We start from the raw sequence: 27,254 nt of genomic DNA on the forward strand, positions 1-27,254 counted from the left end.
TCTATTTGAACGGTGACAGCAGGGAGCCACTTAACACAAATGGTATAGAATCTGATTACCCTTTTTATACAGATAATGATTGGTCTCAATATCTATGTATATGTTGTTCAAAAAATTCTAGATGGGAATTGGAGTTGACTAATTCCCATCAGCACTTGTCCACTGATAACAAACCAGCAGAAAATGAGGACTGAATGTAATGGTCAGTACTTTAAGCTGTTCATTTCATACTGATTCTTGTGAAAGAAATTTTATTTCATTTATTTTGAATTTTTATATTTCTGAATAGCAATGATTTATTTGTTCTCAGTGTTTAAGTAGTCGAATTATATTGACTAAAATAATCCTTTCAGTAAGGAATATAAAAGAAAGATTATGCATTCTCATAATGTTTTCAGGATGTTTTAATGCACTTTTCACAATATCAGAATCAAAACCAGAATCACATTTAGTATCACTGGCATATGTCGTGATATTTATTATTTTGCAGCAGCAGTGCATTGCAATACATAATAATAAGAAAACTATAATTTACAATAAGAAATTGAGAAATTAAATTAACTCATACAAAAAGAGAGCAAGAAATCGTGAAGTAGTGTTGAAGGGTTCATTATCATTTCAAGTACCTGACAGCAGTGGGGAAGAGGCTGTTCTTGAAACACTGCAAGTGCATCTTCAGGCTCCTATACCTCCACCCTGATGGTAGCAATGAGAACAGGGCATGTCCTGGGTGATGGTGGTCCTTAATGATAGATGCCATCTTCTTGAGGGATTGCCTTTTGAATGTGTTCTTGATGCTGGGGAGGCTGGTGCCCATGATGAAGCAGGCTGAGTTTACAACTTTCTGCAGATTTTTTCCAATCCTGAACCCTTCATACCAGATGGTGATGCAACCCGTTAGAATTCTGTCTCTACGGTACAACTGTAGAAATTCGTGCGTGCCTTTCACGACATATCTGATCTCCTAAAACTCCTACTGAAAAATAGCTGTTGTTGTGCGTTCTTTGTAATTGCATCAAATGTTGGTCCCAGGATAGATCTTCAGAAATGCTGACACCCAGGAGCTTGAAGCTGCTCACTTTTTTCACTTCTGGTCCCTCAATGAGCAGTGGTGCGTGTTCCTCAACTTCCCCTACCTGAAGTCCACAATCAATTCCTTGGTACTACTGATGATGAGTGCAAGCTTGTTGGTGTGACACCACTCAACCAGCTGATTTATCTCGCTCCTGTATGTCTCCTCAACTCCAGATGAAATTCTGCCAACAATAGTAGTGCCGTTGGAAAATTTATAGATGGCATCTGAGCTGTGCCTGGCCACACAGTCGTGGATGTAGAGAGAGTAGCACTGTGGGCTAAGCATGCGCCAGAGTTAGTCGTCAGTGGGGAAGAAACTTTATTCCTCATCCAGACTGACAGTGGTCTCCTGGTGAGGATGTCAAGGATCCAGCTGCAGAGAGAGGTACAGAGGCCCATATTTTGGAGTTTGTTGATTAGAACTGAGAGCATGATTACTTTGAGCACTGAGCTGTAATCAGTAAACAGCAACTTAGCATAGGTATTGCTGTGCCTGGGTGATTCAAAGCCGAGTGCAAAGCCTACAAGATTGCATTCACTGTAGGCCTATTGTGGTGATAGGCAAAGTGCAGCAGGTCCAGGTCCTTGCTTAGGCAGGAGTTGATTCTGGCCATGACCAACCTCTCAAAGTACTTCGTCACAGTAGATGTGAGTGAAATTGGGCAATAGTTGTTGAGGCAGTTAATCCTGCCTCATCAACTAGTTGTTGGGCATTGGTATAATTGTCACCCTTTTGAAGCAGGTGGGAACCTTGGACTACAGCAGTGAGAGATTGAAGTTGTCCATAAAAATTCCAGCCAGTTGGTTGGCACAGGTTTTCAATGCCTTACCAGGTACACCATCAGGGCCTGACACCTTGCGAGGGTTCACCCTCTTCAAAGATGTTCTGACGTTGGCCTCTGAGACAGAGATCACTGGGCCACCAGAGGTTGCAGGCATTTGCACAGGTATAGTTTTATTCTACCTTACAAAGTGTAGGTAAAAGGCATTGAGCTCATCTGAAAGCGAAGCATCACAGCCATTCATGATGTTAGTTTTCACCGTGTAGGAAATAATGGTCTGCAAACCCTGCCAGTGCTGACATCCATCTGATTCCATCTCCAACTTCGATTGAAATTGTTTTCTTGCTCTTAAAATAGCCTTCCGTAGGTCATACCTTTGTGGGCATGTGGCCAAGGTGGTTAAGGCATTGGATTAGCGACCTGAAGGTCGTGAGTTCGAGCCCCAGCCAAGGCAACGTGTTGTGTCCATGAGCAAGGCACTTAATCACACATTGCTCTGCAATGACACTGGTGCCAAGCTGTATGGGTCCTAATGCCCTTCCCTTGGACAACATTGGTGTCGTGGAGAGGGGTAACTTACAGCATGGGCAACTGCTGGTCTTCCATACAACCTTGCCCAGGCCTACGCCCTGGAGAGTGAAGACTTTCCAGGTGCAGATCCATGGTCTCGCAAGACTAACGGATGCCTTTTTTTAAGGTCATACCTGGAGATCTTGTATAGTTCTGGATCACAAGTCTTGAATGCCATAGATCTATCCCATAGCAGATTACAAATCTCCTGAATCATCCACAGCTTTTGGTTTGGGGTACAGGTGTCCCCTGCTTATCGAACGCTCGCTTTACGAAACTTCACTGTTACGAAAGACCTACAGTAGTACCCTGTTTTCGCTTTCAGAAGGTGTTTTCACTGTTACGAAAAAAAAGCACGCAATAAAAAATTCAGCGCGCAAAAAAAAGCAGCGCGCGATAAAAGGCAGCGTGCACCCCGAGCAGCCACTCTCTCCAGGATTCGAAATGGCGTTGCTTTAACACGTGCCTGTGAGCAGTCGTTTGCAAGATGAGTTCTATGGTGTCGGAAAAGCCTAAAAGAGCTCGTAAGGGTGTTACACTTAGCGTAAAACTAGACATAATTAAGCGTTTCAATCATGGTGAACGAAGCAAGGACAAAGTGAGTTTGGCTTGTGGAAGCTGACGAAGATGATGTTGAAGAGGTTTTAGCATCCCATGACCAAGAACTGACAGATGAAGAGCTGATGCAATTGGAAGAGGAAAGGATAACAATCGAAGCTGAATGCAGTAGCAAAAGTGAAGCAACTACGTGAGATTTTCGCTGCAATGATAAAGTACGACTTTAATTTTGAAAGGGTACGTAGGTTTAGGGGATATTTGCAAGATGGTTTGAGTGCTTACAAACAACTGTATGATAGAAAAATGCGCGAGGCTCAGCAGTCAAGCAAGCCTTCCACATCAGCCACAGCAGACGACGAACCTCAACCTTCGACATCGAGGCAGGCAGTCATAGGAGAAGATGAGCTGCCTGCTCTAATGGAAACAGATGATGAGATGACACCCCAGTGTCCCACCACCCCAACACCCAGGCTGCGGACAGATACTGTACCGATTCACGGAGAATGCAGCAGTAGCCGGGAGGCACACAGCACATCTTTAAGAAAAAAGCCGAAATAAACATGCTAATTAATTAGGTGCCGCCCCACACGTAAATGTTGGCCTAGATCAAAGGCGATGCAATCGGCAATGGGCACTGATCTGGGCCGACAACTACGTGCTGGGTGGCACCTAATTAATTAGCATGTTTATTTCGGCTTTTATCTTAAAGATGTGCTGTGTGCCTTCCGGCTACCGCTGGACCCCTGCGTGCCTCGCGGCAATGTATCCGTCGGTGGCCCGGAGGGTGGGGGCCACGGCACCACTCAACCTGCAACAGCTTAGCCTAACACACCATCATCTGTGTGCTCAGTGCTGTCTTCCCAATTCCAGTAAGTGATACTACACTGTAAATACATTATTTCTACTTTATATCGGCTGTGTATTTTTACGTCTTATTTGGTATGATTTGGCAGCTTCATAGCTTAAAGGTTACTGGAAAGCGTTTGTGCCATGCTTTTGCCAACAGCGCTTGCGTGAGATTTTCTGCCGACGGCGCTTGCGTGAGATTTTCGCTACGGAGAACAGTTCAGTATAGATTGTGAAAAAGTACTTCTACTTTATATAGCAAACAACAGGAATTCTGCAGATGCTGGAAATTCAAGAAACACACATAAAAGTTGCTGGTGAACGCAGCAGGCCAGGCAGCATCTCTAGGAAGAGGTGCAGTCGACGTTTCAGGCCGAGACCCTTCATCAGGACCTATGTTACGTACCCCGTAACATAATACCCGGTAATACCCCGTAACTGGGATGCCAAACCAGCAGAAATGGATCACTCAGTTGGAGTCTGGATTACTGGAACTAAGAAAGTTTTATTAAAGAAATAAGCAACACAGTACTCTAATAGTGAGGATATAAATGAAACAGGTTAGCATTGAATAAACACACATGTACACAGAACTAGGATAATAGGATCAATCTATCGCAGTCTAGGGGTAAAATGTTCAATCACAAGTGACAGAGTTCAGTTTAGTTCAGTTCGCAGCAATCGTTGTTGTGCCGTTGAAGAGAGAGAGAGAGAGAGCGAATGCTGATATTCAAAATCGGATTCAACAGACCTTTGATATTTCTCGCAGTTAGCTTTCGGGCGAGCCCTTTGTAATGTCTTCTGAGGTTACCGACTGTGACTCCTCCGTTTTCAGATATGATCGTTCCTCTGCGGTGAACCCAGCACCCAGGCAAGGGTGGACACACACATCAGGTTCCCGCCGACCGGATCTTTCCACCCTGTGCGTCTATGGCTGGTCCCGTGACCAGCCCTCCAAAACTCCCACTGACTTGTGGGGGCGCACCGCTTCCAGGGTCTCGATACCTCGTGGTGTCGTGAGTGGTGTCTGTTGCCTTAGCGAACCTGTCCCTTTTTATCCCCCCCCCCCCCCGTTGGGGTATCGCCTGTCCATCACTTCAAACAGTTCAGGATCAAAGGAGCCGGTCTTGACAATCCTCAGACCGGTGTCTCCTTCCATTAAACTCTCTCGGCTCTTCATTAACATTTCCAAATGCTGCTCCATTGTCTTACTTATCTCTCTCTCCTGAAGACAGGTGGCCGATCAACTGATGATCCTACTTGTGATAGCACAGGACAGTTAACATCTTCGTCCTGACGAAGGGTCTCAGCCTGAAACGTCGACTGCACCTCTTCCTAGAGATGCTGCCTGGCCTGCTGCGTTCACCAGCAACTTTTATGTGTGTTGCTCTACTTTATATAGACTGTGTATTTATCATATCATTCCTGCTTTTACTATGTGTTACTGTTATTTTAGGTTTTATGTGTTATTTGGCATGATTTGGTAGGTTATTTTTGGGTCTGCGAACGCTCACAAAATTTTCCCATATAAATAGATGGTAATTGCTTCTTCGCTTTACGACATTTCGGCTTACGAACCGTTTCATAGGAACGCTCTGCCTTCTGATGGCGGGGGAAACCTGTATGTCCAATAAGTTCTCAAAGGCACACACTCATCTACATTGGCTTTGATGAGTCCCTATTACATGGAAACAGAGAAGCCAACTTACTTGCAGCAAGACACAATAGCGCATTTTTATAATGAGCAATTACTTTCTGGTGTTGTTTGGGAGCTAAATTTTGGCAACATCCTAGGCATAGTTCTCTCTGAATATTGCCATAAGATGTCTTGCATCCTTTTGACCAGAACAGATAGGAACTCAGTTTAATGCCTCAGTATTTGCAACCATGCATTACTCCCTCAACATGCAAGTATGTTACGTCGATTAATATGCATTGAGTATTAAAATATTATGGTAACATCAATAACAAGGAACGGAGTAACCAATCATAATAGTAAAAATACAAATTAAGAGCTGAAGTAATTGAAATAAAAGCAGAGAGAATAGAATGAAAAATTTCCAAGAGAAATGTGGATACTTCAGTGCTGAGAGTGACTAAACTGGACTAATTTGATTTTGTCCTGTTGTAGTAGTTAAAGCAGTTAGTAAAATGCACAGCAGTCATACTCAACACAATTAGCAACTACTCTTTTCCTGTCTGGAAAAGTTCAGATGTCCATCTGGCCAGCACTGTTGTTCTAGAACACGTTTTGAGTTTGGAACATTGCCTGTGTAATTAGTCAGATCCTATAAATGATCTGGCTGAAGACCTTTGGAGTGAAAATGTGAAATTTTCCCAGAGGTACTTTTTTTCTGTTTGTTTTGTGCCTATTTTCATTATTTGGCAATTGAACGACCTGTCCTCTCCTGGAAATCTGGTTAGGTATTTATAAAATAAACCTTTCAGACTCTTCCTCAGTTGAATTAGGAACCATACAAACTGCTAATGATTAATGATCTGCATGTACATTCTAGGTGGATCCAAAAGGAAACTCAAATCCATGTACGCTATGAGCATGTGAACAAGTCACACTATTTATTGATATGCTCTGAGGGATGCACCATGTGGCCTGGATGAGAAAAGCAAGACATTGTTGTTAAACCCCAAACAGCAATCAATACTCTGCCCAATACATACCTCACTTTCGATCAAAACACTATCGATTCTCTTTCCAAAACTAGAAAATTAGCACAAATTAACAGGCTTCACAGAAAATGTTACTTTTAAGCACAAGAGGGCGAAAGGAATAAAAAAAAATTGCTGATAAAGGTGAAATAGGATGGAAGCAGGTTTGTGTAGAGCACAAATAATAGCGAAGATCGGTGGAGCTAAATGTACAGCTTCAGTGCTGTAATTAGTATTTAAAGAAAAATTATCACTTTCAAAAAGGATGACAGAACAGACACAGACAATTACAGATCCATGGATCTTACTCTCATTACATACAAATTAACAGAAGGGATTATTGAGAGCTTACTTGAAGATAGCAAATAAATTAACGGGATTGATTATCTTGTGTTAACTTGATGATGATAGTGCAATGGTTACTTGGTTAACAGCATTTATTCAGAACAGTAAAATTGCCCAGTGAAAATGGCTTAAAGATCTTTAAGGAAATGGTAATTCAAGTGCAGCAGGTTCAGCTCCATCTATGACAAATGACTGAACCGCAGAGATACTAAACAATCGTCCTTTTTACCACAGACACATTCAGCTGAAAATAATGTACATTTCCAAAGAGAGTTAAGCAGTAACAGGAGTAAAATGGGGCAGTGTGACTCATGGTCATAATCTGGATCAAAATTTCACTTTCTTAAAACCACAGGTTCTTAGACTGATGATTTACCTAAACAAGGAAAAGCATATACCAGAGCACTTCATAGAAGCTTTATCATCAGACTTGTCTCAGTCCTACTTACAAGGAATGTCCTGGAATATCTAGTGGTCAAATGTCATCCATTTTAACTGCTGAGGGAGTTTTCTGTCATCATCCTGGTAGCACCTCAGGGCAAACCAGCAGGCACTGGAGGAGCTGAGCAACATAATCAGCAGGCACAAAACTGCCAACCCTATCACTATCATTTCGACCAGGTCAGCTTGAAGAAGTCTCTGAAAAACTACCACTAACATATCACCTGTGGAACCAGAGGAGCCAACACATTTGACTACTGTTATACCACCATCAACAACGCTTACCGTGCTATTCCACGCCCATACTTTGGAACATCCGATCACCTAACTGTACATCTGCTTCCAGGGTAGAAGCAGAGACTAAACACTGCAGCACTAGAGGTGAGGACCAAGAAAGGAGGCAGAGGAGTGCTTTCAGCTGGTGGACTGGACAATATTCAAGTCTGAATGAATACACCACAGTAGCCATCAAATTTATTATGAACTGTGAGGATGAGTATGCCTTCGAGAACATACCGGACATACTCAAACCAAAAGCCGTGGATGAACCAGGAGATTTGTAGTCTACTGAGAACTCAATCTGTGGCATTCAAGACTGGTGATCCAGAACTATATAAGAAGTACAGTTATGACCTACAGAAGGCTATTTTAAGAGTGAAAGAACAATTCCAAATGAGGTTAGAAATGGAATCAGATTCACGTCAGTTCTGGCAGGGTTTGCTGACCGTTAGTTCCTACAAAGTAAAGCCTAACATCATGAATGGCTGTGATGGTTCACTCCCAGATAAGCTCAATGTCTTTTATGCACACGTTGAAAGGGAGAGTAAAACTACACCTGTGCAATTCCCTGCAGCATCTGGATTCTGTGATCTCTGCCTTGGAGGCTGATGTCAGAACATCTTTCAAGAGGGTGAGTACTCACAAGGAGTCAGGCCCTTATCATGTACCTGTAGGGCTCTGAAAACCTATGCTAACCATCTGGTGGGAGTGTTCAAGGACATCTTTAATCTCTGCACCTGCACAAGAGTAATACCTTGTGGCGGACCCCACACACGGGACTCGAACCGCCATCGGGAGCCGCGGGCAGACACGAGGTATCGCGTTTGGAACTACCCGCTCGGGGTGGACCTTCCGGGGGCAGTCTGACGTCACGTCCGCCCCGCGGGTCGCAGGGACCCATGGGAGGGGAGATTTAAGTGCGCGATTTTGCATCAGTAAAGGCATTCTGAGTTCAGCTCTCTCTGCCTCTGTGAGTTTCTTTAAGCGTATTTGCATGCGACTACATTGGTGACCCCGACGTTCCAAACAGCATCTGGAGCCGGCGACTCAGTGACCAGCTATGAGTTTGAGCAACTCGCACAGCACGGTCTCTCTGAAGCTTCCAACTTTCTGGGCCACTCAGCCCCACGTTTGGCTCAAGCAGGCTGAGGCCCAGTTCAATATCAGAGACATTATAGCCGACACCACGCGGTACTACTACGTGGTCAGCACACTCGACCAGGAGACGGCAGGCTGGGTCATCGACTTCCTACGCCAGCCACCAACGGAGGACAGGTACACGAAGCTTAAGGCACTCTTGATCCATACCTTCGGACTCTCCCACTGCGAACTGGATGGAGGCCCTGCGGAGACTATAGAAGGCTCAACGACGCCACAACCACCGACAGATACCCGGTACCCCACATCCAGGACTTCACGGCGAACCAACACGGAGCGACCATCTTCTCGAAAATCGACCTGGTCAGGGGATACCATCAGATCCCAGTGCACCCCGACGATGTGCCCATGACAGCCCTCATCACCCGGTTCGGCTTGTTTGAATTCCTGAGGATGCCTTTCAGTCTCAAGAATGCAGCCCAAACTTTCTAAAGGCTCATGGACTCGGTGGAACGCAACCTGGATTTCTTTTTCATCTACTTGGATGATATCCTGGCGGCCAGCAGTTTCCACCAAGCGCACGTAGCACATTTGCGCCAGCTCTGCCAATGCCTGAGCGACCACGGACTGGCAATCAATCGGGCGAAGTGCCAGTTCGGGCTGACAGAGATCGATTTCTTGAGCCACAGAGTCAACTGACATGGCGCAGTTCCCCTACCGGACAAGGTCCAGGCCATCCGCCAGTTCCCCAAGCCCAGCACGGTCAAGGGCCTGCAGGAGTTCGTAGGGATGGTCAACTTTTATCATCGGTTCGTGCCGGCGGTGACACGCATCATGAGATCCTTGTTCAGCCTGATGGCCGGCGAGGCCAAAGAAGTGGCACGGGACGCAGAGTCCATGGAGGCACTCGAGCAGGCTGAGGAGGCGCTGGCAAAGGCGGCCCTCCAAGTGCACCCGAGAGTCGATGTACCCATGGCACTCACAGTTGACGCTTCCAACGTGGCAGTCGGCAAGGTCCTGGAGCAGCTCGTCGAGAACCAATGGCGACCACTCGCTTTCTTCAGCCAGCACCTACGGCCACCAGAGATGAAGTACAGCACTTTCAACAGAGAGTTGCTAGCGCTCTACCTGGCTGTCCGGCATTTCCGGTACTTCCTCGAGGGAAGGGAGTTCACCGTGTATACGGACCATAAGCCCATCACCTTCGCACTGGCCAAGGTATCGGACCCATGGTCAGCTCGGCAGCAGAGGCACCTGTCCTTTATTTCAGAATTCACCACGGACGTCCGCCACATCGCAGGGAAGAACAACGTCGTTGCCGACACACTGTCTCGCACCTGCCTCCAACTCAGTAGGCATATCATCCTCAGGAACAGACTACGCAGCACTGGCGGAAGCACAACGGTCAGACACCAGGATCCCGGCTTACCGCACCACCGCTACGGGGCTCCAGTTGGAGGACGTCTCCATCGGTCCAGCAGCAGATCGACTCCTGTGTGATGTGTCTACCGGCAAACCCCAACCCGTGCTACTAGCAGCATGGAGGCCCCGGGTGTTCGACACACTGCACGACCTGGCCCACCCGTCCATCCGGGCATCCATCAAGCTGGTAGCGGACAGATTCGTCTGGCACAGTTTGCGCAAACAGGTCGGACACTGGGCCAGGACCTGTGTATACTGCCAGATCGCCAGAGTCCAGCGGCACGTGAAGGCTCCCCTCCAGCAGTTCCAGCTGATGCACAGGAGATTCCAACACATCCACATGGACATCGTCGGCCCCCTGCCAGTCTCCCGGGCGCCAGGTATATCTTTACCATGGTAGACAGGTTCACCAGATGGCCGGAAGCCGTACTGCTCACAGACACGTCCACTGAGTCCTGCACCAAGATGCTCATTGCAAACTGAATCGCCAGGTTCGGCCTCCCAACGGACATCACCTCCGACAGAGGGGCGCAGTTCACACCTGGTTTGTGGACAGCACTGGCGCAGCTCCCGGGCACCCAGCTGCATCACACCACAGCGTACCATCCCCCATCCAACGGTTTGGTAGAGCAATTCCACCAGCATCTCAAGTCGGCCCTGATGGCGTGTCTCAGGGGCCCCAACTGGACAGATGAGCTTCCCTGGGTCCTACTGGGCATCCGCACAGCCCCCAAGGAGGACCTGGACACCTCCTCAGCAGAATTGGTCTACAGCACCCCCCGCCCCGACGGTTCCAGGCAAGTTCGTACCAGAGGCCCGAGGTTCGGAAGAAACTCCAGTAGTGGTGCTAACGGGGCTGCGGGACAAGGTAGGGACCCTGGCACCAGTCCCAACCTCCAAGCATGGTCCCATGCCATCCTTCACCCCAAAGACCTCCGAGACTGTGAGTATGTTTTTATTCGCAGGGGCATGCACAGGTCACCTCTACAGCGGCTGTACGAGGGACCCTTCAAGGTGATCCGGCACAGCAGAACCACGTGTGTCATGGAGGTGGGTGGCCGGGAAGAGACTTTTACAGTGGACCGCCTCAAACTGGCAGACTTGGACATTGAGCAACCAGTGAGGGCACCCACACCGTGCCAGCGAGGCCAGCCACCCAAGCAAGCCACACAGACTGGGAGCTCCACTCCCCCGATAGACATTTCTTTGGGGGGGGGTGGCAGCCCGCACACGCGGGACTTGAACCGCCATCGGGAGCCGCGGGCAGACATGCGGTAGCGCATTTGGAACTACCCATTCGGGGTGGACCTTCCGGGGACAGTCTGACATCACATCCGCCCCGTGGGTCGCAGGGGCCCATGGGAGGGGAGATTCAAGCGCGCGATTTTGCATCAGTAAAGGCATTCTGAGCTCAGCTCTCTCTGCCTCTGTGTGTTTCTTTAGTAGCGCGTTTGCACGTGACTACAACCTACAGCATGTTGCTCTTTATTGACTACAGCTCAACATGCAACACAATATATCTTCAGTTCTAATCAACAAGCTCAAAAATCTGGGACTCTGTACCTCCCTCTAAGATATCTAAAATCTAAGATAGTGAGCAATAAAGATGTCAGGAAAGACAGGCAGGTGATGGGGCAAATGTGTAGCCATTGGGATGAGTTGCAGTGCAATAAAGTTGCAGTGAAATCAAAGCAAAAGGTATCAAATACTCGTCTTAAGATGTTGTACTTAAATGCACGCAGCATAAGAAATAAGGTGGATGATCTTGTCGTACAGCTACAGATTGGCAGGTATGATATTGTGGCCATCACTGAGACCTGGCTAAAGGATGCATGTCTCTGGGAGCTGAACGTCCAAGGATACACAGTGTATCGGAAGGATAGGAAAATAGGCAGAGGGGGAGGCGTGGCTTTATTGGTAAGAAATGATATTAAATCATTAGAAAGAGGTGATATAGGATCCGAAGGTGCAGAATCTTTATGGGTTGAGCTAAGGAATAGCAGGGGTAAAAGGACCCTGATGGCAGTTATTTATAGGCCTCCAAACAACTGCAGGGATGTGGACTACAAATTACAACTGGAAATAGAAAAGGCTTGTCAGAAGGGCAGTGTTATGATAATTGTGGGGGATTTTAACATGCGAGTAGATTGGAAAAATCAGGTTGGCACTAGATCTCAAGAGAGAGAATTTGCAGAATGTCTGCGAGATGGCTTTTTAGAACAGCTTGTTGTTGAGCCCACTAGGGGATCGGCTGTACTGGATTGGGTATTGTGTAATGAACCGGAGGTGATTGGAGAGATTGAGGTGAAAGAACCCTTAGGAGGCAGTAATCATAACATGATTGAGTTCACTGTGAAATTAGAAGCCAAAATCTGATGTGTCGGTGTTTCAGTGGAGTAAAGGAAACTACTGTGGCATGAGAGAGGAACTGGCCAAAGTTGACTGGAAAGAGACACTGGCGGGAAAGACGGTAGAGCAGCAGTGGCTGGAGTTTATGCGAGAAATGAGGAATGAGCAAGACAGGTATATTCCAAAAAAGAAGAAATTTTCGAGTGGAAAAAGGATGCAACCGTGATTGACAAGCGAAGTCAAAGCCAAAGTTAAAGCTAAGGAGAAGGCATACAAGGAAGCAAAAATTAGTGGGAAGACAGAGGATTGGGAAGTCTTTAAAACCTTACAAAAGGAAACCAAGTAAGGTCATTAAGACAGAAAAGATTAACTATGAAAGGAAACTAGCAAATAATAACAAAGAGGATACTAAAAGCTTTTTCAAGTATATAAAGAGTAAAAGACAGGTGAGAGTAGATATAGGACCGATAGAAAATGATACTGGAGAAATTGTAATGGGAGATGAGGAGATGGCAGAGGAACTGAACAAGTATTTTGCATCAGTCTTCACTGAGGAAGACAGCAGGATACCGGACACTCAAGGGTGGCAGGGAAGAGAAGTGTGCGCAGTCACAATTACGACAGAGAAAGTACTCAGGAAGCTGAATAGGCTAAAGGTCGATACATCTCCTGGACCAGATGGAATGCACCCTCGTGTTCTGAAGGAAGTAGCTGTGGAGATTGCGGAGGCATTAACGATGATCTTTCAAAAGTCGATAGATTCTGGCATGGTTCCGGAAGACTGGAAGATTGCAAATGTCACTCCGCTATTTAAGAAGGGAGCAAGGAAGCAAAAAGGAAATTATAGACCTGTTAGCTTGATGTCGGTGGTTGGGAAGTTGTTGGAGTCGATTGTCAAGGATGAGGTTACAGAGTACCTGGAGGCATATGACAAGATAGGCAGAACTCAGCATGGATTCCTTAAAGGAAAATCCTGCCTGACAAACCTATTACAATTTTTTGAGGAAATTACCAGTAGGCTAGACAAGGGAGATGCAGTGGATGTTGTATATTTGGATTTTCAGAAGGCCTTTGACAAGGTGCCACACATGAGGCTGCTTAACAAGATAAGAGCCCATGGAATTACAGGTAAGTTACATACGTGGATAGAGCGTTGGCTGATTGGCAGGAAACAGAGAGTGGGAATAAACGGATCCTATTCTGGTTGGCTGCCGGTTACCAGTGGTGTTCCACAGGGATCAGTGTTGGGGCCGCTTCTTTTTACATTGTACATCAACGATTTGGATTATGGAATAGATGGCTTTGTGGCTAAGTTTGCTGACGATACGAAGGTAGGTGGAGGGGCCGGTAGTGCTGAGGAAACGGAGAGTCTGCAGAGAGACTTGGATAGATTGGAAGAATGGGCAGAGAAGTGGCAAATGAAGTACAATTTTGGAAAGTGTATGGTTATGCACTTTGGCAGAAAAAATAAATGGGCAGACTATTATTTAAATGGGGAAAGAATTCAAAGTTCTGAGATGCAACGGGACTTGGGAGTCCTTGTACAGGATTCCCTTAAAGTTAACCTCCAGGTTGAGTCGGTAGTGAAGAAGGCGAAGGCAATGTTGGCATTCATTTCCAGAGGAATAGCGTATAGGAGCAGGGATGTGATGTTGAGGCTCTATAAGGCGCTGGTGAGACCTCACTTGGAGTACTGTGGGCATTTTTGGTCTCCTTATTTAAGAAAGGATGTGCTGACGTTGGAGAGGGTACAGAGAAGATTCACTAGAATGGTTCCGGGAATGAGAGGGTTAACATATGAGGAACGTTTGTCCGCTCTTGGACTGTATTCCTTGGAGTATAGAAGAATGAGGGGAGACCTCATAGAAACATTTCGAATGTTAAAAGGCATGGACAGAGTGGATGTGGCAAAGTTGTTTCCCATGATGGGGGAGTCTAGTACGAGAGGGCATGACTTCAGGATTGAAGGGCGCCCTTTCAGAACAGAAATGCGAAAAAAAATTTTTAGTCAGAGGGTGGTGAATCTATGGAATTTGTTGCCACGGGCAGCAGTGGAGGCCAAGTCATTGGGTGTATTTAAGGCAGAGATTGATAGGTATCTGAGTAGCCATGGCATCAAAGGTTATGGTGAGAAGGCGGGGCAGTGGGACTAAATAGGATAAAATGGATCAGCTCATGATAAAATGGCGGAGCAGACTCGATGGGCCGAATGGCCTACTTCTGCTCCTTTGTCTTATGGTCTTATGGTCTCTGAACTCTTGGTGAGGAAGTCTTGACTTCCGCACCAGGAAACCAGGGTCAGTGCGGATAAGAAATAACATCTCAACCTTGCTAACAATCAACACTGGCACACTCAAGGACGCATGCTCAACCCACTGCTCTGCTCACTCTATACCCACAATTGTGTGGCTAGGTACAGCACAAACACCATCTATAAATTTGTAAATGACACAATTACTTTTGGTAGAATTTCAGATAGTGATGAGAAGGCATACAGCATAAAGATAGATCAGTTTGTTAAGTGTTGTTGCAACAACCTTGCACTCAACGTCAGTAAGACCAAAGAATTGATGGGGAATTTCAGAAAGGGGAAGTTGAAGGAACACACACCAGTGCTTATTGAGAAATCGGAAGTGGAAAGCGTGAGCAGTTTAAAGTTCCTGCATGTCAACGTCTCCGAGGAGCACAAAATATTGATATATCTCATAATTGGTATGTCACCAAAAACACTCGGAAATTTCTACAGATCTACCATGGAGAGCATTCTAACTGGTTGCACCACCATCTGGTATGGAAGAGCCACTGCACAGGATTGGCAAAGGTTGCAGAAAGTTGTAAACTTAGGCAGCTCCATCATGGGCATCAGCAACATCCAGGACACCTTTAAAAGGCAATGCCTCAAAAAGGAGGCATACATCATTAAAGATCCTGATCAGCCAGGACATACCCTCTTTCCATTGGTACCATCAAGGAGATGGTATAGGAGCCTGAAGAACACACAACCAACATATTTCTAACAGCTTATTCCCTCCATCATCAGATTTCTGAATGGACAATGAACCTATGAAGTGCCTCAGCTTTTCCCTCACTTTTTGCACTACCTATATATATTTATAAAAAATATATAACTATATATGTAGTTATATAGTATTTTTGTTGGCACGTGGCCAAGTGGTTAAGGCGTTCGTCTAGTGATCTGAAGGTCACTAGTTCGAGCCTTGGCTGAGGCAGCGTGTCTGTCCTTGAGCAAGGCACTTAACCACACCTTGCTCTGCGATGACACCGGTGCCAAGCTGTATGAGTCCTAATGCCCTCCCCTTGGACAACATTGGTGGCGTGGAGAGGGGAGACTTGCAGCATGGGCAACTGCCAGTCTTCCATACAACCTTGCCCAGGCCTGCACCCTGGAAACTTTCCAAGGTGCAAATCCATGGTCTCATAAGACTAACGGATGCCTATAGATATTTTTATAAATTATAATATAAATTCTGTTATTAAAATATATATACACATAAGTATTATTGTGATTTTTATTTATTAATATTATTATGTATTGCAATGTACTGCTGCCAAAAAATAAGTTTCACAACATATGCCAGTGAGATTAAACCTGATCCTGAAATAGGGAAGGCATGCTAGCTAAGTACCTGCTTGTGCAGACAAAAAGCTTAGTCAGATGTGGATTTTCAGCAGCTTCTTAAAGAGAGTATAATATTCAGTGACTGTGATAGTGGTGGGTGGGGATGTGGGAGGAAGGTTGTCGCAAAAGGTTGATTAATTCCAGAGCTTAGAATCTTAAACATTGAAAGAACACCCACCAATGGCAGAGCAATTACAGTCAAGAATACTCCAGAGGCAAGAATTGGAATAGTGCAAATATCTTTGAGGATTACTGACCGGAGGGACATTTCAGAGTTAGAAATGGGCAAAGCTACTGAGGGATTTGAAAACAAGAATGACAATTGTTTACTTTAGGTCTATCTTAATCAGGAGTCAGTGCAGGGTTTGAGGAGTTTGCAGAGATAGAAAGGGCCAGATGATGGGAGGATGTAAAATCCCTTGCACTCTTGGTTAGTATCTTTAAGGAGTTTCAAGTAATAAGGTTTATATTCTTTAAGGAAGAATGCTGAAGTTGCCTTAAATCTGACTTTAGCTGATTGAACATGCAAAAATCTACAGTCTACTGAATAAGAAGTCCACCGAATTATGAGCCTATTTCTTTTTTTGTTTCCACATATGAACACTAAATAATGACACTATGATTCAGCATTTTACTGAATTCATTGGATTTCACATTCTTCCACCCAGCTCCCATCCAAATTCAAAAAGGCTGCAAAGCTCTCCATTGCTCTTAAATGTAGGCCACAAGTGAGGCAGGCAACCCGGGAATGAGTCTGATGAATTATTGGAGCTACATATAGAGATATAACAATTGCCAGCGGCTTACTCAAGAGTATAACTTTGAAATCCTTTGTGCCTCTTATATTATGCTGAAAGTGGGCCTGGAAATTATGCCCTCATTAAAATGTACCCCAAGTTCTCCAGAGAAATTAGGGTGCAAAAACAGCCTTGTTGTTCTCAATTCAAATGAATATGATCAAATGTGACTGACTACACCACACCCTAATATTGCACTTAATAGCTGAAGTGAGAAGAAAGAAGAAATTATTAATTACTTGTGTTTGCCACTGTGCTTTCTTACTGTAACTCTCAGACTCACCCAGTTCATGTTCGTCTAGGGGAAACACTACATACCTGTAGCCCTGACACACTACCTTCATGTGTAACCACTCTGTAAGCTTTAGGTCAACATGGAAGAATGAAAGGATTATTGTATGAGGAACGCCCAGCAGCTCTCGGGCTGTATTCCCTGGAGTTCAGAAGAATGGGGGGGCGGGGGAATCTCATAAAAACATTCCGAATGTTAAAAGACCTGAACAGATTAGATATGGCAAAGTTATTTCCCGTGGTAGGGGATTCTAGGACAAGAGGACAGGACTTCAGGGTTGAAGGACGTCCTTTTAGAACCCAGATGCGGAGAAATTGCTTTAGTCAGAGGGTGGTAAATCTGTGGAATTTGTTGCCACAAGTGGCTGTGGAGGCCAAGTCATTGGGTGTATTTAATGCAGAGATAGATAGGTTCTTGATTAGCCAGGGCATCAAAGAGTATGGGGTGAAAGCAGGGGAGTGGAGATGACCCGAAGAACTGGATCAGCCCATGACTGAATGGCGGAGCAGATTCAATGGGCTGAATGGCCTACTTCTGCTCCTATATCTTATGGCCTTATACAAGTGCTGATCTAATATAAAGACCCACATGAATGGATCTCCCGCTAATAATTCAGTTGAACAACCTGCCTCAACTCTTGCACACTCTTTGGGTGAAACAGCAATTACATAGAACATATGATGAAACTCTGTCAACAGATTTAAAACATGCAAAATACAGAGATTTCGTGTATGGTTTATGATTTAGCATTCTAGAGATGTGTTTTACAAAACAGGTTGGACATTCGGAATTTGGATAATGAGACGATAGTGTTGTTTGTGATTTTTGTTTTTGTTCAGTTAGCTTTATCAATCTGGATGTCCAGTGCTGACTTGGCCACTTTCAGTTCCCCTGCTTTGTCTCCACTTAAATGAACCCACAAATACTATCTCATTTCTGGACAATGTTTCCCACCCTCTGCATGCATGCATGCCACCTTGGCTGAACAGAGGAGCACTTTTAGTAATAGACGAAGACAACTACACTGCTCCAAGGAGCACTATATACAATCATTCTTACTTTCAGTCATTAGACTCTACAATGAGTCAACCTATAGCCGGGGAAGTGATGATCCCCTCCTGTTAGACTGTTTGAGATAACTTATTTTTTATTATTTTTACTTCTCTTCTAATATTTATATCTGTGCACTGTAATGTCACTGTGACACTGTAATTTCCTTTAGGATCAATAAAATATCAATCTATCTATCCATCTATTATTCCTCTTTTAAGGTTCAAAGGTCCAATTTAATGTCAGAGAAATGCACACAATATACATCCTGAAATGCTTTTTCTTCGCAAAACATCCACAAAAACAGAAAAGTGCCCCAAAGAATGAACAACAGTTAAACGTGAGAACCCCAAAAGACTCCCCCCAGCTCCCCCCGCCCACGCGTAAGCAGCGGCGAGAAACAATCCCCATCGGCAAAAAACAGCAAGCATCAGCACCACCACCAAGCACTCAAGCATGAGCAAAGCAATAGTAAAGACACAGACTTGCAGTTACCCCAAAGACTTCACATTTCATCTGGCATTCGACATACCACAGGTTCTCTCTCTCCCTAATAAGGGAGAAAGAAGTGTCTCCGTTTCACAGCGAGCAGGGAGACATAACAAACAACCCACCGGTTTACAATGTTAAAAATCCTATATGTTGCTTTTTTCGACGCTTTTTGCAGTATTTATTTTGTAATTTACAGTAATTGTACTACTGCTGCAAAACAACAAATTGCACAACACAGTCAGTGATTATAAACCTGATTCTGATATTGACATGTTATACATTAAGCAGCTGTATGAAGTTCTTGTGAAAGGATGATATATTTATCTGGATATAATGGCATTTGTATCCAGTCAACACTTTAATTTTTTTTAAAGCACACTCAAGCTATCAACTCCACCACGGATGGTCCCGAGTACGGCTGAGAAAGGAGGAGGGTTGGGAATGTGGCTTGCAACCTCATCCTGTAAAAGCCCAGAGATGCAGAAATGCCAGCAGAAGCTCCAAAGACGTCATCCCTGGGAGAGGAAGGACCTTCACTTAGAAGAACTATAAAGTCATGTGGTGAAAGCGGAAACCACTGAGCCGATAAACATTTGGCCCAGGACAGCTGATGTCAGTGACCTATGCTCCAGTAGAGGTGATGGGCTTAAGAAGATGAAGACACTCAAACTATCAACAACATGGCGAGATGAAACATGGTTAATCTGCCTTTTAGATTGAAAGCTATTTCCCAAGTCACTGGCATGGTTGACTAGTATGCGTCTTACTTTAGAATAAAAGACCAAGGAGCAGGGTATGATTTAAATGTCACAGATAGTAGCAATTAATGGGCCACTTACTTGCAATACTATATTACACTTCTGGTATTGTTCCTTTATAGCAAGGAACCCAGCAGGGAACCCACACAATTAATTATTTCAAAGACAGCATTGGCATTTCTTCACTAAAGTAAATCAAGGTAATAATGCTATATTCTCTTCAGAGAATCATTAGAAGTTATGCAGCCTTGGTACCACAAACAGCCAAAAATAGTCTACTTCACCAGCCAGAAACATTTTCACTACAGTAAATATAATGGAATACAATGTTTGCAGACAAATATCTTTTCAGATTCTTATTATAACTTCCATCCTTGGTTAATTTCAGTGTAATCATCCCACTAACAAATTATTTATGGTAACACTCTGAAAAGTTGTTTCTAAAGCTTGACAATCCTTTTAAAGTTGTCCTCACTTAATACCTTTCATTATTGAAATGGATCATGCACCGTAAATTTCCCCCTTTAGTGCAAACAACCACCATTTCTTCCATCTTGTAATCCTCACATTGAAAATAGTCTTTCCAAAGTGACACCAATAACCTAACCAATGCACTCTAGTATTTGATTCTCCAATATAACTGCCCGTAGCTGGAGTATCACTGGCTGTGCATCTCTTCCTATGTAACACACACAAAATGTTGGGAATCTCATTGGGTTAGGCAGCATCTATGGAGAGGAATAGAGTCAACATTTTGGGCCATGACCCTTCATCACTTCGTCACCCCTCTGCTGCCCACCTACCACCCCTCTCTCCTGGCTTCACCTATCACCTGCTATCTTGTAATCCTTCCTCACTCCTTCCCCCCCCCCCACCTTCATATTCTAGACTCTTCCCATGTCATTCTAGTCCTGATGAAAGGTCTCAGACTGAAATATTGACTTTTTATTACTCTCTATAGATGCTGCCTCACCTGCTGAGTTCCTCCAGAATTTTGTGTGTGTTACTGTGGATTTCCATCATCTGCAGAATCTCTTGTGTTAATGCATCTCTTCCTAGCCTATCCAGGACATCTGGAGACTCCTAATAATCTATTCTTGCTATCTTCCTCTTTTATACACACTACATCATCTGGTGATAAAAGGTCAGGTTCCTTTTCTGTAGTTGCACTAACCAGCTCTTCACCACCACGACCTCTTTTGACTCTTCTGTAGCCTCTGTCTGATATCCAGATTTGGACATGATGTATTTGCCTGTGATCAAACCATTGCAAAATCAAAATGCAGACCTCCAATTTCCTTTCACATTACTCTGCTACTTTCCATTATTTCAAAAATTCTGTTTGCAGCCATGATGTATCCTGTTGTGACTATGAACCTACAAGATTACAGTATTGTGGGGAAAAAACCCTCATATTCACTGATGCACTGTTTCTCTAAAGCCAGTTCACAGACTGGTGATCATCCACAGCATTGTCATCACAGGTCCATGAAAGTAAATAAAAATATATTTTTAAAGAAAAAATGGCTAAAACTTCTTAGATTTCTGAATTCAAAGGTTCATTTATGATCAAAGTACAGTGGCATGCAAAGGTTTGGGCACCCCTGGTCAAAATTTCTTCTACTGTGAATAGCTAAGCGAGTAAAAGATGAACTGATATCCAATAGGCATAAAGTTAAAGATGATACATTACTTTAATATTTTAAGCAAGAAATTTTTTTTATTTCCATCTTTTACAGATTTCAAAATAACAAAAATGAAAAGAGCCCAAAGCAAAAGTTTGGGCACCCTGCATGGCAGTACTTAGTAACACCCCCTTTGGCAAATATCACAGCTTGTAAACACTTTTTGTAGCCAGCTAAGAGTCTTTCAGTTCTTGTTTGGGGGATTTTCGCCCATTCTTTCTTGCAAAAGGCTTCTAGTTCTGTGAGATTCTTGGGCTGTCTTGCATGCACTGCTCTTTTGAGGTCTATCCACAGATTCTCGATGATGTTTAGGTCAGGGGACTGTGAGGGCCATGGCAAAACCTTCAGCTTGCACCTCTTGAGGTAGTCCATTGTGGATTTTGAGGTGTGTTTAGGATCATTATCCTGTTGCAGAAGCCATCCTCTTTTCACCTTCGGCTTTCTTACAGACGGTGTGACGTTTGCTTTTAGAATTTGCTGGTATTTAATTGAATTCATTCTTCCCTTTACCAGTAAATGTTCCTTGTGCCACTGGCTGCAACACAAGCCCAAAGCATGATCGATCCACCCCTGTGCTTATACAGTTACAGAGGGGTTCTTTTCATGAAATTCTGCACCCTTTTTCCTCCAAACATACCCTTGCTCATTGTGGCCAAAAAGTTCCATTCAAAAGGTTCAAAGGAACAGCTAAACAAGTCCTGTGGACTGATGAAGTTAAAATAGAACTTTTTGGCCGCAAAAACAGGAGGCCACACTGGGAGAACCAGATACAGTAATGACCCCAACAGACTCAGAGATGAAGTGTCGCCTCACCTGGGAGGACTGTTTGGGGCCCAGAATGGTAGTGAGGGAGGAGGTGCAGGGGCAGGTGGAGCACTTGTTCCGTTTGCAAGGATAAGTACCAGGAGGGAGATAAGTGGGAAGGGATGAATAGACAAGGGATTCGTGTAAGGAATGATGCCTGCAGAATGTCGAAAGTGGCGGAGGAGGGATTCTCCTAACTTCTGCCATCTCCAACAGGATCCAATCACCAAGCACATTTTTCCCTCCCCCCTCCACTTTCTGCTTGGTGAGACCTGACCCAGTGGCCACCCATTTTAATTCCACTTCCCATTCCCATTCTGACATGTCCATCCATGGCCTCCTCTACTGTAGCAATGAAGCCACACTCAGGTTGGAAGAGCAACACCTTATGTTCCATCTGGGTAGCCTCCAACCTGATGGAATAAACATTGATTTCCTGAACTTCCAGTAATGCCCCCTCTCTCCTTCACCACATCACTCTGTCACCTTCTCTCCTTACCTGCCCATTACTATCTTTTGGTGCTCCTCCCCCTTTTCTCTCTTTCATGGCCTTCTGTCCTCTCCTGTGAAGATTCCCCCTTCTCCAACTCTATATCTCTGTCACCAATCAACTTCTCAGTTCTTTACGTCACCCTCCCCACTCCCGTTTTCACCTGTCACCTTGTGTTTCTTCCTCCCTCCTCCCACCTTCCGATTCTGACTTCTCATCTTTTTTTCTCCAGTCCTGATGAAGGGTCTCAGCCTGAAACATCGACTAAACTCTTTTCCATAGATGCTGCCTGGCCTACTGAGTTTCTCCAGCATTTTGTGTGTGGTTTGGATTTCCAGCATCTGCAGAATTTCTCTTGTTTGAAAAAGAGCTGGTCATTGACTTTAGGAAGAGGGCCAGTGCAGCGTTCTGGCAGGTTGAGAGTTTCAAGTTCAAAATTATTATCGAAGTACATACACACCACCATATACAACCCTGAGATCTGTTTTCTTGCAGGCAAACTCAATAAATTCAAGAACTACAAGAGAATCAATGAAAGACTACACTAACATGGCAGACAAAAAAAACAATGTGCAAAAGACAATAAGCTGTGCAAATACAAAAGAAAATACAATAATCATAAATAAATAAGCAATAAATTTTGGGAACATGAGATGAAGAGTCTTTGAAAGTGCATTAAAAATTGTGGGAACAGTTCAGTGAGGGGGCAGGTGAAGCTGAGTGAAGTTATCCCCATTGGTTCAAGAGCCTGATGGTTGAAGGATAATAACAGTTCCTGAACCTGGTGGTGTGAGTCTTGAGGCTCCTCCTGTACCTTCTTTCTGATGGCAGCAGCAGGAAGAAAGCATGAACTGCATGGTGGGGTCCCTGATGATGGATGTTGCTTTCCCACGACAGTGCCCCATGAAGATGGACTGTATCCACTACATTTTTGTAGGATTTTCCATTCAAGGGCATTGATATTTCCATAACAGGGTGTAATACAACCAGTCAGTATACTCTCTACCACACATCTATAGAAGTTTGTCAAAGTATTAGATATCATGCTGAACCTTCACAAACTCCTAAGGAAGTTGAGATACTGTCACGCTTTCTTCATAATAGCACTTACGTTTTGGGCCAAGGACATGTCCTCTAAAATGATAACACTGAAGAATTTAAAGTTGCTGAACCCTCTCCAACTCTGATCTGACCAAGGAGCTGAATTGAATAAGAGGTTGGTGTTATGGCACCACTCAGTCAGATTTTCAATCTCCCTTCAATATGATGTATCATCAGCACCTTTGATTGAGCCTAAGACAGTGGTGTCATCAGCAAACTTGAATTTGGCATTGAAGCTGTGCTAAGCAACACAGTCATAAAGTGTAAAGTGCTGATAGAGACCGTGGAGGAGATGTTGTTGCCAATCTGAACTAACTGGGGTCTACAATTGAGGAAATCGAGGATCCATTGTACAGGGAGATATTGAGGCCAAGATCTTGAAGCTTACTGGTAATTTTTGAGGGGATGATGGTAACGAATGCTGAGCTGTATTTGACCTGCTTAATATTCCCTGTAAACAACAGGAATTCTGCAGATGCTGGAAATTCAAGCAACACACATCAAAGTTGCTGGTGAACGCAGCAGGCCAGGCAGCATCTGTAGGAAGAGGTGAGTTGACGTTTCAGGCCGAGACCCTTCGTCAGGACTAACTGAAGGAAGAGTGAGTAAGGGATTTGAAAGTTGGAGGGGGAGGGGGAGATCCAAAATGATAGGAGAAGACAGGAGGGGGAGGGATAGAGCCAAGAGCTCTGTCTTCTCCTATCATTTTGGATCTCCCCCTCCCCCTCCAACTTTCAAATCCCTTACTCACTCTTCCTTCAGTTAGTCCTGACGAAGGGTCTCGGCCTGAAACGTCGACTGCACCTCTTCCTACAGATGCTGCCTGGCCTGCTGCGTTCACCAGCAACTTTGATGTGTGTTGCTAATATTCCCTGTATTTATTGATTTTATTCTAGTTTTTCACCATTTGCAGTTTTTTTTTAATTTTCAATCTACCTGACAGTCAATGGTTATGGAGAACAGGTAGCAAAATTGGACCAAATTCAAATCAGCCATTATCTTACTGAAAGGCAAGAGACTGCATGAACAACTCCCATTTATGATATCCTTTTCCGTTAAAAAAACCTTTAGTTAAAAGAATCGTAGTTCTGTTATTGGTACTGTTATCTATTTCGAAAGATTTGTAAGTGACTAGGTAAAATAAACTCGAATACCTTTCTGTAATGGCACTGCTACCGAAACAGATTGCGTTGCTGGGCAAACCAAAGCAAATATGTCAAAGGCGTTGAGCCGGTTTCCTTTTTAATGCGCAGGCGTATTTCTCGTAGACGGTGCGCATGTGCAAATCTTGGCCGGCCTCCCTGGCTGTGGGCATGCGTCGAGTCCGTCGCCTGTTGCAGCAATGAGCTTGCAGGATGGGAGTGAGGAGGGCCACTCAGTCAGCGCCATAAATAGGAGATGCAGGAATAAGAAGCAGGCCGGGAAGGATGCAGCTGTGAGTGATGGTCGCTCTGTGATAAAGGGCGGGATTGCAAGTCCTTTGGGCAGATTTCACTTCAATCCATGTGTTTAAGTGGGCCAGCTCCAGGCTGTTGGGTGCTCCGTAGAGGGAACATAAGTGGAGGTGCTGCTCAGTCGATGGGATGAGTTCAGGCTTTAGGGAGTCAGAGGGTGAGGGCAAGGCAATGCACAGAGACTGGCTGAAGATTCTTTCCGCTGATGATGGAGTAGAGTGTATAGACCGCAGTGCAGGCCTTCTCGGTCTCCTGAGCTCCAGTGAATGCAAATCTACTTAACGTTAACGTCTCTGCACATGGCAGTCACACCATCCCCGGAATCAATTTCTAGACTATGCTATTCTAGGAATATGGGAACATTGAAGCAACATTGATGCAGTGGTAGATGATCGGCCATGATCTTGATGAACAATGGAGCAGGTTTGAGAGGCCATGGGACATTCTCATTTCTTTTGCAAGTGGGCATCGCTGTTTAGCATCTCATCTGAAAGATGCATCTGAGCGCTGTAGCGCTCTCAGTACTGCCCTACATTGTTCACTTAGTTTATGTGCTCCTTCCTCTGCTGAGAAACTCGTGATTTGAGTTGCAGTGATGATGAAGGCTGTGGATTTTAGCAGGGAGATCTGGAATCTGACTGGCAGGTCAAGTGTAGATATGAAGTAATTAGGGATGTGTTTTGATTGATAAGATGGAGAAATACTGTATTTGGTTAATGACATAAAAGATCTATGTAATAATTCAGTTTTGGATTAGAAAATCTGTTAAGGTTACACATAATCTGCTGAAGAAAGTGCAGAAGAGGTTCACCAAGATCTGGGCCAGATTTGAGAGTATTAGCTATAAAGAAAAGTTGGGCAAACTTGGGATTGTTTTCTCTGGAGTGTATGAGGCTGAGTGGTGAATTGATAAAAGCGTATAAAAATTATGAGAAGTGTAGATAGAATGGGTTGTTAGGTTCTCTTTCCTGGGGTGGAAATGTCAAGTATATTTGAAGTGATAGTTATATAATCATACAGCAGAGGACAGGCTCTTCAGTCCAACTTTTTCATGCTGACCTCGGTGTCCTGTCCAAGCTTGTCCCATCTGCCAGTGTTTGGCCCATAAACTAAACCTTTCCAATTCACGTACCTGTCCAGCTGTCGTTTAAATATAAATGCACCCCACAACCATCAGGCTACCGAACCAGTGTGGATAACTTCACTTAGCTCAATGCTGAACTGATTCTACAGGCTCCCTTTCAAGGACTCCACAACTATGGACTCAGTTTTATTTTTATTTGCATAATTTGTCTTTTGCACAGTCTTTGTAGTTTTTTGTCATTTCTATTGTATTTCTTTATTTTCCTGTAAATGCCTGCAAGAAAATGAGTCTCAAGGTTGTATATGATGACACATACGTGCTTTGATAAGAAACTTACTTTCACTTTGACGTTGAAATGTTGTTATTGTACTTCCCTCAACCTCTTCCTCTGGTAGCTCATTCCACATAGATCACACCTGTTTGGTGTTATTTTTAAGTTGCCCCTTGAATTCTCTTCTCACCTTAAATCTCTGTATTCTAGTTCTTGGTTCTCTCACCATGATAAAAAAAAGTGTACTTATCCTCCTCTCTAGGGAGAAAGTTGAAGGCAATGTGCTGCCAGGAAAGTGCTAGAAGCAGATATGATAGCCACATTTAAAAGACATTCAGAAACATTCACGGCCAGTGAATGGCACAGTGGTTATTACATGTAGGCAGATGGAATTGTTGAAATTGGCATGGTCACCATAGATATTTTCAGACAAAGTGTCTCTGCCTGTGCGGTGCTGTTCTATTAAGGTGGATAGAATTTGTGATTGCAGTATGTAATTCTTGGCAGAACTAAAAGAACACTTGTTCGTCTTGTCCTGTTGAAGAAAATAGGGGTTTCTTCAGACTGATTGAATCAGATTAGCATACAGCACAGAAATGGGCACACAACTACACTAATCCCCATTTACCTGCACTTTTTCTGTAGTCAGATTTGTTTTGGTGATTCAAGTGCTTGTATAAATACTTGAATATTGTGAGAATCTCAACTTTTCATCAGAGTGTGTATTCTCAACCCCAACAACCTTGCTTTCTTTTGTATCACCTCTAATTCTGATGCCCCTTACTGCAAACCTATGCTCCCAGTTATGGACATCTCTGAATTTCTCACAGTCTAGTCTGCCTCTGCCCATCTTGATTTAATACACCTCTATCAGCACTCCTTTCAGCTTTGTGAGGTGGTTAAAA

General features: G+C 44.3%; 1 protein-coding gene across 3 annotated transcripts in view; it reads left to right on the forward strand.

The window, feature by feature from the left end:
- The first annotated feature begins 24,863 nt into the window (after positions 1 to 24,863).
- lcmt2 (leucine carboxyl methyltransferase 2) overlaps positions 24,864 to 27,254 on the forward strand; it is a 38,172-nt gene continuing 35,781 nt past the window's right edge. For 2 of the 3 annotated variants that reach the window (XM_063050046.1, XM_063050048.1), the window contains exon 1: positions 24,864 to 24,975. In XM_063050046.1, coding sequence (XP_062906116.1) covers positions 24,883 to 24,975 — 93 coding nt within the window. In that variant the 5' untranslated portion in view covers positions 24,864 to 24,882. The remainder of the gene's footprint in view (positions 24,976 to 27,254) is intronic. The other variant, XM_063050049.1, reaches the window with a different exon arrangement.

The sequence above is a fragment of the Mobula hypostoma genome, chromosome 6 (genome assembly GCF_963921235.1).
Source record: "Mobula hypostoma chromosome 6, sMobHyp1.1, whole genome shotgun sequence".
Classification (NCBI taxonomy): domain Eukaryota; kingdom Metazoa; phylum Chordata; class Chondrichthyes; order Myliobatiformes; family Myliobatidae; genus Mobula; species Mobula hypostoma.